We start from the raw sequence: 15,653 nt of genomic DNA, 5'->3' as shown, positions 1-15,653 counted from the left end.
ATTCAGAGGGTAAATCGAAACATGCCCACATGGGGCCTGGCTGCAGAGATTAACAAAGGAGAAGGAGGCAAGAAACCCCAACAACCATTCATGTGCAACTGACAACCTCAAGCCAGCTCCCTCCCTCAGTATTGATGGACAGTGAACTGTCATGTCTGGGACTGCATGTTACAGTAGTCCTACCTGCAGAGGGAACCCATTCAAAAGGAAAGAATGTGGTTGGCATGAGCCAGGGACTCTGGTCTCACCACAGTTCAAAGAAATTCCTGCCGCTTTAAATCAGGAACTGCAGTGAGCTCCATTAACCAGAGAGACTAAAGACAGGAAGATGGGTGGGACTTAGTATTACATGTTTTCACCCCTTTACCTTTTCTGTTGCAAAGCACTCTGGTGATGACCTCACACATACATGAGATAGTTGGCGGGGACCCCAGGATTGGTGTGTTAAGGTAGGCTTAGCCTACACCAATCCCTGTGCTCCATTTGGCTTTCACTCACCATTGGACCCTGGCTGAAGTTACAGTCTGCCTTCCCTCCAAGAGGGAAGCAAGATCCCTCCCCTAAACATCTTTCAGGGAACAGAGGGCGATACTAAATCTGGAGGACACTGCAGCAGCTGCAGAACTGGTACCCAGCCATCACACACCATGCCCTGCTAGGCTCTGCAGCAAGCTTCCTTGGTGGGAAGTGCCAGAGAGTCTCTGAACCCTAAACCTGGGACAAGGCAGCTTCCTGCAGCACACTCCTCAGCTTTGGGCCGTCTGCCCTAAAGGACGACACAAGCCCAGTGAAGAAGCTAGAATAAGTACCTCAACGAGTATCTAGTGATGTCCACCTTAAAGGACATTTTTGAGCCAGTCGAATCCCTCGAGCTGCAATCAACTGCATCGCTGACCGTTATGCCACAGTCACTTAACGCCATCCAATATGTCTCGTTCAGTGCTTCAGAACCGCCGCCCAGCACTAAGACAACGATTCCTGACCTCGAGCTGCCATGTAGGCCTGCCTAAAGCCATCTGTCCAGCTTCACTTGCTGAACAGTTTGCCGCCTGATACCCGCAGCTGTCTCGCATCTGGAACTCTGTGACAGAAGCTGCAACATGCCCTGAAACTGACTCAAACCTGTCAAGCACTAAGAACACCTACAAGCACAAAGTACATTGTGGTTCTGTTGCCCTGGTCCTTCTCAGAAGGGCCCTAGAGACATTTTAAACCCATTGCTCCCGTTGTGCTGAAGCCAAGTATTCTTGAACTGTGTGATTATTTACTATATCGACTACTCTCCCATCAGTATCCTGTGTGCATCCCTTTTCCTTCTTTGAAACAGTCTCTCCTCTGCATTCCTTTACAGGGTGGGTTGTATTTTGTAGTGTGATAGAACGGTCTGTTGTAATAATAATAAAGTAGATATTTGTATGCAACCTTGAATGAACAGTCCTTTTCATCACTGGGTAATAATTGTATGCTCGCTGTGTTGCAACTAACCAATGATCCACAACCTTTCAGAGATCAGCATCTGTTCCATCCACATTATCAACATTGGAAAAGGAGGTTTATAATTTGCTTGTGTTTCCAATCTGTGCAGATCCCTTGTGGTGTACTAGAGGTGTGGAGCTGATTGATAGTTTAGAAACAGATATTCATCCCTGGACCACTGGCGCACCAGAAGTTGATTTGTCACAGTCCCTTTCCACAAATGAGATGCTGTGTATGTCCTGATGTTTAAGCTCCAGATCTTGCATTCCTGTACAACTTGTTTTATTTAAACCAAAAATAGGCCTACACGTATGTGGGGTAAAATATAGCCCCTGAATGTTAGAAATAAAGAGGCCAGTATGTAAGAGTGAAGCTGGCTGGTGTCATCCATTGGAAAATGCAGGCCAGTCCAAAACAGTTCTGACTTAAGGCCAAGTGACATGGAAAGAACTGGGCCTGGTTACACTCTTTTCAAATGAACAGGACATGGGTGCAAGTGGAGAAAGACACTTACTTTTCACAAATGAACTGACAATTCTGAAAGGCCTACTTGGAGCATTGGGATACTCATGTTATCTCAACTGTTCTATTAATGAAAGACATTACACATGGACAGATTTAAAAACTGCAGCAGTACACATGGGATGAAAAGAAATAACTGCATTTGGAAGCTAAAAAGGAGGCACAATACTGACATGTAAGAAATAAAGTGAATGTCAGAGTGCATTATACATTAATTCCACCATATAAAATGACAGCATGAACAAAGAAGGGCCTATTTCGTTTGGAGTAGATTTGAATACTGCTTCCTTTTATAACTATAGCCCATCTGTGTGGAGAGAGTGAGCTTATTTCTGTTTATATAGTGTGTAAAGAAAAATTGTATTTATGAACATCAGGCTTAAATGTCATCTGAAAATGCAACAAGTTAAAAATACAGTGCCAATGGGAAATGTTAGCCCTTTAGGACCATGCAGGTAACTGGCTGCTGTTTCTCTCCACTGAGCTGATGGGTATCTGGAATTGTGACCCCGACCTTTGGGGGCTGGTTCACCAATGCAACCGGCCTGTGAGTTCAGTAAAAATATAAAGAAAGACAAAGCTAGAGATCGAATTTGTGGTGAATTGCTGATAATACAACCAACATACACAACCTTTAAGGCCAAGTTCCCCATAAAAAGTGCATATAGTCCTGAACAAAGACCCTTTGAAATCTTAACTCCAGGCCGTTTGGGGGTTGGGACCACTAATAATAATGCATGGTTGTCAATTAGTTGCTGATAATATGTCCTGCAGAAGTAACCTTGAGGCTTTGAAGCCCAGCTGAAAACCATGTTAAGATAAACACAGATAAACTAGAAATTATGATTTTTCTATTTTCATACACCTGGGAAATGGGAAAGTTGGAAAAGGGGTAGATTATGGAAATAAGGTTTAAATTGGAAATGATCCCATTTTTAGCTATTTTGGTGCAGCAGAAAACGATAATAGCTCCGCTCAGGAAGGGCAATCTGAAATAAAATTAGTATTGTCTGATTCGCCGTAAAATATACAACCCATATAAATATATATCATGGGGTTATCTGAAAGACAAAGGGAGTTTTCACATTATGAGATTTTTCAGAACAGAAATATTTAGAAACTCCCTGTCATTTGAAATGAGGTATATATTCTCCTCCCTCAGGCTTCATTATACATATATCCCAACTTCTGCTCCTATCAGCAACCAGTGGGCGTCTAATGGAGCAAGGGAGCCAATCCGGACCATGGGAATTATGACCAGTTTGCAGTGTCACTAGCCCTATAAAAGGGTATGTTTGCAGCAGAACAGGGCTTTTTGGACTTTAGTTCAGCAGCAGGCTGTCTCCCAGAATATAGCAAAGAACCTTTAGCAGAAAGGCAAGGAGAGCTACCATGACCCCCAGGGAAATCATGCTTGGAAACCTGGGAGCCCCATCTAAGAGAGACACTGTGCAGACCCTTCACACATTTGATTTACTTTAATCAATTCATTTCCATATAGAAAATCACAGGATGAGTGTTGTTAGAATTCAAAGCTAACAAAATCTCATGCCCAGTGTGTTAAGAGCCGGTATAGCCCATAAACACTTGGTACACCATTTCTGAAAAGGGAGGGCGGGGGGTGTCCATAATCCCAAAAAGAAGTAATCCACAAAATACCACCTTTCAAGTCAGGTGGAGGATGCAAAACGAAATTGCCCATTCATTTAAAATCAGAATTACAAGGTTTTGCATCTCATCTGTATGTGTGTACAAAACAAAATTTCCCTTTTGGTTCCCATTTTTGTCTGACCCCAACTTATCAAGTCCTGCCTTTTATTTTCATGCAAGTTCCTTTTTTCCCCAACCTTGCCTTTTGAATAAAAGCTGAAAAACGATTTTTCCCCCATTGTATTCCTTTACCTAATATTGCATTTCTAGTATCAAGCCCAAAACGATTTTTCCCAATGAATTCCCTTCCCAAACAGCACCTTTTAAAATAAGCAGCCAAAGTGATTTTTCCATTGTGCTCTCACTCCCTGCGTCTTTCCTTTCAAAGAGGTCATATTTAATTGAGGCCTGGAGGGTGGGCGTTGCTGGGAGAAAACTGTTTCAAATTAAGTCCTTCCTGTGGATCTTGTATTGTGAATGTTTTTCATTGGTTAAATCGAAATTAAATCTGTTGTAAATTGTTATTGAATGTTTCAAAATGTCATCTGTGTTGTTTTATATAAAAGTTATTGTTGTGATATTGGCTGTTGCCACAGCAATTGGTGGCTGCTCTTAGTCTCTTTTTCAAACCTTAAATAAATAAATATTCATACTATACACTGGCCTGGTTCCTAGGCCATTGGTGACGCAGGGTATTTGTTGTGGTTGGGTGCGAGATGGGTTGGAGGCCTCGCCAAATTGAACCTGAAACAAAAGTGCTTTATTGTGCACCACCTTGCGTGGGGGGAAAGGAACTCCCTGAGTTGAGTGTGACAGCATAATAAACCGCAACAAGTGAAAGCTTGGAAAGTGATCGTAGTCTTAAAGAAAGGAATGGATGATCATCCCCCACCTCATAGGAGGCGGCATAAGATCATTGAACTGTTCTCTGGTTTGCATTAATAGGCTTAATGGCATAATAAAAAAAAACAATAAACACTTGTGATAGAACAGTGCCTAAGAAGTGGACCTCACCCAGGGGACAGACCCTTGGTTTACTCCAAGAATGAAGACTGCGACATGGGCAGAAAAAAGTGACAGGCTGGCTGGAAGAACGTCGAGAAACAAAAAGGTGATACCCTGGCATAACAAATCGAGGGAAAATCGGACATCTCACAGTCCGAAAACACACCCATAGTCTGCTTTATTTCCTCCCCTTTATACAGGAGAGAGGCTTATCTCACAGACCACGGAGCACCCCGCAGGCGAGAAAAACCTGATTGAATCCAGTGTACAGCAAAATGGCTGGCGCATTCAGGGATGATCCAGTGGGCTCTGGGGAGGGAGTGCGATGGGCAACATAAAGTGGTGGTGAAGACAAGGGAAAACTCGAGAAGAGGAAGGGCCCAAGGCGATGAAATTGCTATGAGGACAGAGAGGATCCCTGGATCAATTGGCCAATCAGAAACAAGTATAGATCAGTGAGGAGTATAAAGGGAAGAAAACAAAAGATGGCACAAGGGAGCAAAAGAGAAGAGTTGTATCACAAGGTGACCAGAGGATAGGAAGAAGAGTCGGAGACAACTGGGCATATTAACCTGCCCCACCAGAGGGTTCCAGGAGCTTGCCCTGGAGAAAAAGCGTGCTCTGGGCGTCTCGGGCACACTCCACTCAATGAAGAGAAACAGAGAAGATGCCTGTACAAAACGGAAAAGTGAAACGAACAAACAAAGGGACTCTGCATCAAGACCGGTGTACGTATCTGTGTTAATCCCCCAACTAAGTACAACCCTTCCGATAAAGATACCTTTTTAATTCATTTTAGTAATGTATCCCAGCATGCACCATGGGGATGATGTGATTAAAGGGTGCCTTTCTGCAAACAAATCCAAGCATGTACACAGACTAAAGGAGACGTGTTTTTCTGGTGACTCAGGGTAATTGTTCATTTTCGGGAAATCCTAATAGTTTAATAGAGTAAATGATGGCTCTATGGCGTTTTGCCATTCAGAGGCTTCCATCTCACCTGGAAGCATCAAAACATTCCAAAATCATTGCCCTGCCCGCTTCAATCTGTGGCCATTTCTGAGTGCAATAAGGGTCAGGCTGCCAAACCAGCCGCTGATGTGCATGAAACGCCTGCCCCATTATGACACCTCTGAAAAGGCGCAGCCACCTGCTTTGCTTTCATCTCAGAGCTGAACATAATGATTGATGGTGTTATCTGGGAGTTTAAAGAGGTACTTAAGGTTGCATATTGTGACACAACAGCACAGCTTTCAACGGCAGGTTGTTTTTTCATAGAACTAAGAAGGACATTCTTACCATAGGATGGATGGAACGAGCCAGTCTGAAAATTAAACTTAACCCATGTGGAGAAGAACAATTAATGTCGGTTGGATATGGTGCTCGGGAAGTTGAAAAACATCAGGGCTAAAGACTAAGAAGGATGTAATATATCTTGCATACAATTATATGACTTCCATCTAAGGAATGCATTTGCTTTTTAATATGTTTACAGAGAAGTCATCCTGATTTAATAACTCCCCACCATGACAATTCCAATCCAAAATCGGGAACATAAACCGAGCTACTATTATCTGAATATTCGGTTGTATTCCCAATAATAAAATGAATAAATTAAGGTGGTCTCCGAAGTTTGCATGGTGGGGAGTCACCCACAATAGCCATTTGTACATCCATACACATACAAGCAAATCTGAATGACTATTCTAGGCAAAACCATACAATCCTCTCCAATATTGTAGCATACAAATTGACATCAGCTGTTGGTTTTAAGAAGGATTTGGTCTTTTTTAATCAAACTTTGAAAAAAACACCACACTTCGTTTTCTCTGAAACCATCAACAAGTGCTGGCATCCAACAATGGATGGCTTATCATACGATGCTCTTGTTCTAGGACTAATTGGAATATAACATGTTGGACACCATCTGTGGCCCTCAATTTCTAATTTGCGAAAAAATACAAGAGTGTTTTGTGGCTTTACTTGGTTTGGGTTCAGAATCCAATTTATTTTCAGAATGCTGGGAACATAACACTTTCCTGTACGAATCAGGTCCACCCTCCCTACACGCCAGTGAATAGGTTCATTAAGGAAGAGCTTTTTATGAACAGGGGTACTTAAGTCCTATCTGGGATTGAATTAATTTCTGGGACATTTATTTAAATGACCTGGGATGATGCTACTCACTGCTGGCATGTCTTTCAACTAGCTCTAGCCAACTAGACTGGGCAAGCTCTTCCCACGAGTCTGGTATTCTACTCCCAAAATGCCTCGCAGGCAATCTGGTTCTGCCTTGAGAAATGTCCCTGCATTAATTTCCCGCTGGAAAAGGCATTCTTACAGAGAATGTTCCTCTGCTACTTCCAGCTAGAATCCCAATCCACTTTTCTCTTGTTGGGGAGGTTTGGTTCCTTTGCTGCTTTCCCCAAAACTCTAAAGTCTTTCTATGGGTTTACAGCTAACTCCACGCAGCAGCATCGTTTGACTTGACAGTTTTGGATTGGGAATGCAATAGTTCCCATTTACTTACTCAGAGCCACTAGGATCCTCGTCTTTGCTTCGATTGGCTCAGGTATTTTAACATGTTAAGGGCATGTGTCCGTAGTAAGGAATTATTGATCAATTTAAGTTGCAATATTGGGTTCCCTTAAAACTCCTGGCGTGAACCCGTGCCATTAATACGAATTATATATTCAGAATTAGAAGAGAACTCTGAATTCAGAAACATAATTAATCTGTTTGTAACTGTGCATAGCAGTTATTAAAATATGCATATTCATCAATGAAAGAGCCAAGGAAGTGAACCAAAGAAAATGTGCAGACAAATAGACTGCTTTGCGATTTGCAGCCAACAGAAAGAAAAAATACAAAAGACAATTCAAATGCCCAACAAGGGTACTCTGAATCGAATGGTAGAATGTTCACAAACACTATTTATAAAATCATAATTTGCAAATCAAAAAGGACCCGATGGCTCCGGCACGTGGGAGAGTCCACAAAATCGTGCGCCTAATGTAGCAAAATTTTAAGTACTAGCTATACGGGCCATCCATTCACGCTGTGTGGATATCATTGTACTGGGAAGCTCCTGCCATGAACTATGAAAATAGCTGTAGACAGACCTATTAGCACAGTGTTTTAGGTCCAGTTGATAACAGCATTCAGGAATTGATACGGTCTTCTATTGAAATGTTCCACATTAAGGCCTTAGATTAATGTTCTATTAATAGCAAGAAGCGCAAACTATACATAGTACTTGCCATTTAAGGTTAATGTGATGCATAGAACCTTTTAAAACAATATAACATACTATTTGTATACAGTGGTTTGTATTTTTCTGGTTTGCGAGGGCTGAATAAATGTGCTCTCAATACCTAGTCAATGAAGAGGCTGAAAGTCCACCCGATGGAATTTGAGCCTGACGCTTGCTGCAGCATCACAGACCCTGGTAGCAGGCTGTTCTCACGCTAGCGTTTTGGAACCCTTATCATTCCAGGTCTGCGTTTGTTGAGTTAAAGGTTCTTATACTGCACACTGTTGCTACCTGCATAGTGTTTTCACACTCTGGTGGATCTGTAATGCAAGGAGGGTTGGGTATGTTAGTAGGACTGACGGGAGAAGGAGCAAGAGAGCCGTTATGTGCTGTTGGCAGCTTCAGTTCGGGGAAACATGTCACTGAACGTAGGTGGGTCTTTTGGTTGGTAGTCGCCATGTGGTGTTGGGTGAGATTATGTGTGGTTGGTTTCATTGTTGTGTCGCACAAAGTTTGCGGCTTACCTGCCCATGCTGTTCACAGGGGGTCTGATACCGGGCTTGCTGACAGAGTTCCTTCACACGCTCATACTTTGGCAGGTGATTGGACTGGGGAGTGTTTTTGATGGGTTCTTCCTTCTTGCGCAGGAATTTTCTTTGAACAGAAAGAAGAAATGTTGTCATTTTGTGCAACAGAAATGTCCAAGAACATTCTCAAAAAGGGTACTGCTAAAGAAAGCACTGAATGTGTTGGTAATCAAATGGATTTGTATTGGTTTTTAATGAGCCTCACATTTGGAAGTCGTACTTCCATCCATATAGAATGGTTAAAATTAAGTAAGCCTGCAAACACTGCACTGCAATAACATCACAAGGGCATAAAAAGAAAATAACGAAATGAGAATAACGAATAACATTTTCAATTAATTTAAAATATCACATTTTTAAATAAAAATATATATGGGGTGGGGTAAGGGATTAAAACTGGTTGGGAGGGGGTTGGGATAGGGTAATAAAGCTAGGGAAACAGTGGGGTTTGGGTGGGACCCCCAAACTGAAAAACAAAAGATTCAATATTTTCTCATTATTCTAAATTAGTTTTTGTTATTTTTTCATTTGTTATTAACACATGGTACCAATTACAAGTTTCAATTTTGCAAACACATGCCTGCCAAGGAGGGAAATTACTTTTTGCAATCAAGGAGATATCGATATCTTGCGACACATTCAACGATTTTGATTACAGTTAAGGGATACTTGACAAACTGCCTGCTTTTAAAACAATTGACCATATCAGGTCTGCAGCATTGCCATTTCCCTCTTGTATCCTCTACCCATCAATTGTTACTTTAAATGTAACTAATCGTCTTGACTGCACCTCTTCTGGGAGGTGGGTCTATTTACACACACTTCCTAGGGCTCAAAGAATTCTATATCATGAATTTGAACCTTCCCACTCTAATCTCAATCTATGATCACATATCTATGATCTCTCAAAGAAAGTGTAAGTATTCACTCTATACAGGCTTCGAGTACTGTGCTTCATTCCCTTGGGGAACAGGGCAGCCTCCATCTTCTTCCCACTAGCCCTCAAAGTTTTAAATCTCTTCTCATAGACCCAGTGGTTCAAACCTGGAATCACGTGGATGGGCTCCAAGGAGATCATATCCTTCTGGAGACGCTGCTTCCCCAAATGCACCTATAGCTTTACAGCGGAGGTCTCATCAATGACATGGGACGCGGCAGGATGATTCCACATGTCCGAATTCATGAAAAGAACATTTTAAAAGCCATGTGCTACAAATCAATTTAACTCTCAGACCAAGGTAACTCTGACCTATGGCTTGAGGAGGCGATTTTCTCTTTTGAATGGTGCTTCTGGCAGAGAGTACTGTAGTTAAGCCCCTAGGTAGTAGAGGCATCACTGGTCTACATTCATGACGTTGACTGCAGGGATTATGAGGAGTACCCTCTTTGGACGTAGTGACCGACGCCCATCTGTATGGGGAAGGAAGGCCAATCTCAAAACCTCATTCTAATGAGTAACCAAGGAAAATCTCACACATGCAATGATATACTAGGTTACATGGGATTTAAGCAAACCTCTGCCATTTACCCAACCTTTCTGCATGGATGACCTTCGTGTGTGATAATTGAAATTCCTGAAACATAGTTGGAAGGGATGCACATCTGAGTGGTAGTGAGTGGCCAGTCCTGGTAGGGAAGGGTTGGGAGCCGATAGGCAAGCTGTAATTAAACTTGTATAGCACACTTATTACTGGAGACCAGTCTCTAATGCGCAGAACAGGGATTAAAACCTCTACCTGCTCTTGCTCCCGCATTGCCCCTTAAACTATAGAGTAGGACTTTGGCTATGATGTTCCGGCCTACCACCATCACCAGCCCTATGCACTTTTATCAATGTTGAGTGTTCTTGGCAGTGATGGGCCAAAAATCTGGAGAGCTGCCATAGGCCATCACGATTTCCAACCATTCCGGGTTTGCTCAGAGATGTGCACATGAGTAGTTCTTGAGTGCAGAGTCAGACAGGGGGTTAGGTTGTATGAGCCCCAAACAGCAATAAGTTTGCAAAAGAAAACAAGTCAAAGTATCATCTAGGAAATATGAAGGGAAGGTTGCGTGAATTTCTGCACCTATGTTTTTACTTCCGATGGGTTGCATCTGATTGTACGTCGGACAAAGGAACATGAGCATTCCAGACTATAGGAAATAATAAATGGAACAGTGGGCAATTTGAAAGATAGGGGTGCATCACTGACCACCCGAGATAACAGACCCATAATATCCCAAATGTATAATTTGAGGAGTGTTCACAAGCGAAGGTGTAATCTAACCTGCCCTAAAGGGGTGCATTGCCCCAATTGAGGTAAAATAAAAGGACAAGACTGCTAAGGCTCATAATAAAAAGTACAACATGGAACATTATTAACCTCTTTGAAATTTTGGAGTCTCTGAACAGTCATAAAGGCAGCATCAGATTATGGTAAAATTTCAGCAATGTTGGTAACCTAATCAATTAGTTATCATGCCTCCTGGTTCTACTCAACCTCTCAGCAGCTTTCGACACACAAGAGCACCAGCAGATGCCCGTACTACCTACATCTGTATATGGGATCAGCGACTTTGCCCTATGCTGGTTCAAGTCCTACCTCGCCAACCGCCAGTGGTTTGCTCAGATAGATTCCTCTAGATCGCCAATGCTACCCATCACTTTTGGAGCCCCACAAGGTTCCATCCTCTCCCCAATGATCTTCAATCTATACATGGAGTTGTTGGGAGCCCTCCTAGCCACACACAACATTCTCACCTCACCCCCCCTAACTACCCACCTGCAGCCTCTGCTCGCACCTTGCCCGAGCAACATAGCACACCCACACCCAACCCATGCTTCCCTTCTTAGTGCAGCAAGAGCAGCCCTGGCAAAATCCCCAACCTCCACACCCCCCCCCCACTCACCTACACCCCATGGGCCACTCGAAAGTCAAGGAAAGGCCCAGACCAAGAACACAGCAGGCATTTCCTAGCTTCTATCATTGTCCAACCCGGATCCCAAACCCTCCCACCTCACTCTAGGGCCCAAACCTCCCTGCCAGCACCCAATCCGGTCCCAGCCATATTCCCCTCTTCACCTATCACCCCTGGTCCAAAACCAATTCACAATGCCTCCTACCCACAACCCTCCACCACCCACCCCATTTCCCCTACCCACCCGACCAAACCCTTTTCCCTAACCCCCCCCACCCTGGTGACACCCTCCCCCAAACCCTAGCCACCCCTCCCTCCTCCACTCGCATCGCAGATCATGTCTGCAAGTTTTTGTTGTAGCCAGGGTGTCTGTAGATAAGTAGGAAGCCGTGCGAGGCAGAGGGTAAGAGTTTTACCAGAAGGGATTTGTAGTCTTCAGTGTTGGCTGAGGTGTCCTTAATTATTAGTGAGAATTGATGTTTGTGTAGTATTGCAAGTCCTCTTCTCTTTCACGATCTGTTCCGAACAATAAGGTTGTACCCAGATGGGAAGCCTCATCAATGGGCTCATAATCGTCAGCAAACCAGGTCTCTGTGATGAAAAGGACATCTGGCTTTGCCTATGTAATGAGTTCAAAGATGTGGAATTTGTTATTGGAGACTAACCTGGCTTTGATGAGGACACAAGAGAGTTGGTGTGGTATGTTTGCAAGTGCTGGAAGGGTTAGGATGGGAACGGTAGGAGGAGTGGGAGTGGCAGGACAACCGTCCTCAATCTCTATCCAACACTTATCATAGGAGATTCCAAAACCTGGTTCGACTCACCCTCAAACTCCATGACCCGATCTTTCATAGATAACCTAGAAGCATTCAACCCGACAACACCACTACAAACATATCCACAATGTCCCCCGGACCCCTATCATGGAGCAATCTGCTCTGTATCACTGACCACCGTGGCTCACAACCAAGGTCACACTGGACATCCACCAACCCCCATACCTCTCATTCTGCTATGGAATAAAGTCATTGGGGGTCATTACGACCTGGGCGCAAAGGGATACCAGGCACCGGTCATGACACGGGTGCCGGTAATCCCTTTGCGCCCTATTCCGAGGTCCCTATGCAAGTCCCTCCCTCAACACCTGGTTTTACCAGGCATTATGGACAGGACCCGCAAAGGGATACCTGGGTCAATAACGGTACCACAATTTGCGGTACTGTTATTGACGCCTTCCCCTTCCCATTGAGCCCTATGGGGGCTCAAATGGGAATGGGGAATGGCTTTTCAAATGGGGACTTACCGGTCCCGCAAAGGTCGGAATAGACTGGTAAGTCCCCATACCACCAAGTCAGTGGCGGTACCGGTATTGGTGATAGTCATGGCACTAATAGCGCCATGACTAGCACCGAGCTCGGAATGAGGGCCATTATCACCCCAGATCTAGCTAACTCCCTCCTCTCCTCTCTCCCAACACTATCCCTCCAGGAAGGACCACCCCATCAAACTGTTCGACCTCTGCCTCTCGTACACCCTTAAACCCCTCACCCCAACAGAACGGTCCTCTCAGAGATCAGGAACCACACCCAGGTGGTGCACTACCAACCTCAAATCACTAAACGCCTCAAGCACAGGTTGGAACGGTCCTGGAGAACCATCCCTATGGCACAGAACGAAACGGCCCTAGCAAAATTAACCAGAGCATACAGACTACAAATCAGAAAAACCAAGAAAGCAGTCTATGGGAACAGAATCTTAAACTCTCGGAACCAGAGCAAGGAACTGCATAGAATAATTTCCGAATTCAACTCTCTGCTCTAACCCCCACCCACGTCCATATCCCTATGCAACACCTTGTACTTTCACAATGTTGTCATAGACAGACACTTCGCGATCATCTCTAAATTGAAACACATGCCCCCACCCACTATCCACCCACAGCCTAACCCCCGTCGAAACACCCCTTCAGTACAAACGTTAACCTCTTCACCCCAATCACACACCGGGAGTTCGTCTTGCTCCTAGCAAAAAGCCGCCCATCAGACTCCCCTGACGACCGCTGCCCGCCTACCCTCCTTAAAAACATCCTAGTCTCAACCTGTGCAGGCAGCATTGCACGCTCAATCCTCAACCACTCCCTAACATCGGGAACTTTCCTGGTACCCCAAAAAACCTCCTGCATCAAACCCCTCCTCAAAAAAATCTACACTCGACCGACTCCTCCCCAGAACTACCGGCCAATCTCCAACACCTGCTGCATGGCCAAATTCATGGACCGCACAGCGTACCAGCAGCTTGGCCTTTTCACTGACAGCAACAACCTCCTGGACCTTGCGCAATCTGGGTTCAGACTGCTCCAAGGAACAGAATCCTCCCTGGTGTCTGTCTAGGATGACTTAAAAATAACAGCTGATGCAGAAGGCTGTGCTGTACTCGTCCTTGACCTATCTGTCTCCTTTGATACCATTGATCACACCATCCTCCTAGACAGGCTACACTCATTAGGAATCAAAGACACCGCTCGCTCTTGGATCTCTTCCTTCACCTCCAATCGTTCACAAATCATGCTCCTCCACCCGTTCACCTCCACCTCATGACCAGTAGCAAAAGGGGTCCCACAAGGGGCATGCCTATCTCCCCTACACTTCAACTTATATCGAAACCCTCTCCTTGCACTCATCCGCTCCCACAATCTTGTCTGCTACATCTACACAGATAACATGAAGATCATCCTTAAAATCCCCAAATCGCCAGGCCAACCGTCCAGATGTGTCATCATGCCTCTCGGATATTAACTACTGAATGACTCAAACTACCTCATCCTCAGTCCTGGGAAAACTGAAATCCTACTCTGTGGGAAATCAGCACTCCTCCCCCAACATATTCCCTGGCCGCAATGCCTAGGCCCCCCACCGGGAACCTCCACCACAGTGAAAAACCTTGGATGCACACTGGACACAGATTTTCCCTCTCCCAACACATCAACTCCGTTTCTAGAACCTGCTTCTTCTACCTACGCATGCGTAGGCATATTTTCCCTTACTTCACCTATCCTCACTGTTTCTCCATCAGACTACACAAACTGCCTTTACCTTGCCACACCAGCGTTTCAGCTAAGGAAACTACAAAGAATCCAAAACACTGTGACCCGCCTGCTCATTAACCTACCTCCTAGAGAACACATCAGCCCTACACTAAGAGTCTTCATTGGCTCATTATTGGTTGACACACTACCTTTAAAGCCATGTGCATCACCCACCACAGTGCATCACTCACAACACTGTGCCAGAATTCGTTCAAGACAAAGTCACTCGCTACCACCCATCAGGAACTCAATTCTCACACAGCATCTCTCCTAGCGGTCCCACATTACAACTTCTCCAGACTGGGTGGATCCTCTTTCTCCGTTCAAGCACCAATCATCGGGAAATCCCTACCCCTGCACATTTGCAATATTGACAATCACCTGCCATTCAGAAAGGCTCTCAAACAGTGCTTTTCCCCTCCCTCCACTCAATAGGTGCACAGAAACACTGACCCAAACACAACACTCCTACCCACCAACAGCCCACAGAGGCTGGCAGCGTTCAGAGAGGCACACTGTAACATACTATTGTCCTCTCAACACCCACCCCCTCATCCCTCTGGGTCCCTCTCCCACTGCTCAGACTTTCATTCGAAGGAGACCACGAATAACGAGACCAGCCAATCATATTGACCCAAGAAAAAAGAACACTGCAGTCGAACTCTACCCAAGCCTATGGTATGTATACTTTACACCACATCTGTGGACACAGGCCAAAGGCACATAGATAGACACCCATCCATCCATGCACCCTAGAATGCAGCTATGGCTATGCTATTCAAGTCTAGCAGCTCACATAGCCGTCCACACTGAAACCCCTGACGTACCTCAACACCTCTGCCATTAACATACAGAGACAACCATTTGGTTTAGCTGGGCACACATGACATCTTCAAAGCTAGCACTCTATCCTAAACCACCAACAGCACCCACCCACATGCCTGACCTCCGAGCTGCTTACTGGAGCGTTCCAACCACAAAGCACGTAGAGGCCATACAAATGGGTAAAGGGGGCTATATAAATGACAAATACAATAAAATACTTCCACCAATACGCTGATGACACAGCTATACCTCAAGATCATCTCCATCAGGACATCCACAGGCTCAAAACCTGCCTCTCAGTGATCCAGTCTTGGATGTCCAGTGCATTCTTGAAGCCCAAACCCTCCAAGAC

General features: G+C 44.7%; 1 protein-coding gene across 5 annotated transcripts in view; it reads right to left on the bottom strand.

The window, feature by feature from the left end:
- The window catches only part of SULF1 (sulfatase 1), a 323,346-nt gene that overhangs the window by 78,817 nt on the left and 228,876 nt on the right, over positions 1 to 15,653 (bottom strand). For all 5 annotated transcript variants that reach the window (XM_069621162.1, XM_069621159.1, XM_069621161.1 and 2 more), the window contains one exon: positions 8,431 to 8,560. In XM_069621162.1, coding sequence (XP_069477263.1) covers positions 8,431 to 8,560 — 130 coding nt within the window. The remainder of the gene's footprint in view (positions 1 to 8,430; positions 8,561 to 15,653) is intronic.

This window comes from Ambystoma mexicanum, chromosome 5q, assembly GCF_040938575.1.
Source record: "Ambystoma mexicanum isolate Mex_15411 chromosome 5q, UKY_AmexF1_1, whole genome shotgun sequence".
In the NCBI taxonomy this organism is placed as follows: Eukaryota; Metazoa; Chordata; class Amphibia; order Caudata; family Ambystomatidae; genus Ambystoma; species Ambystoma mexicanum.
The sequence above is the reverse complement of the archived record's forward strand: the minus strand, read 5'-3'. Positions and strand labels throughout refer to the sequence as shown.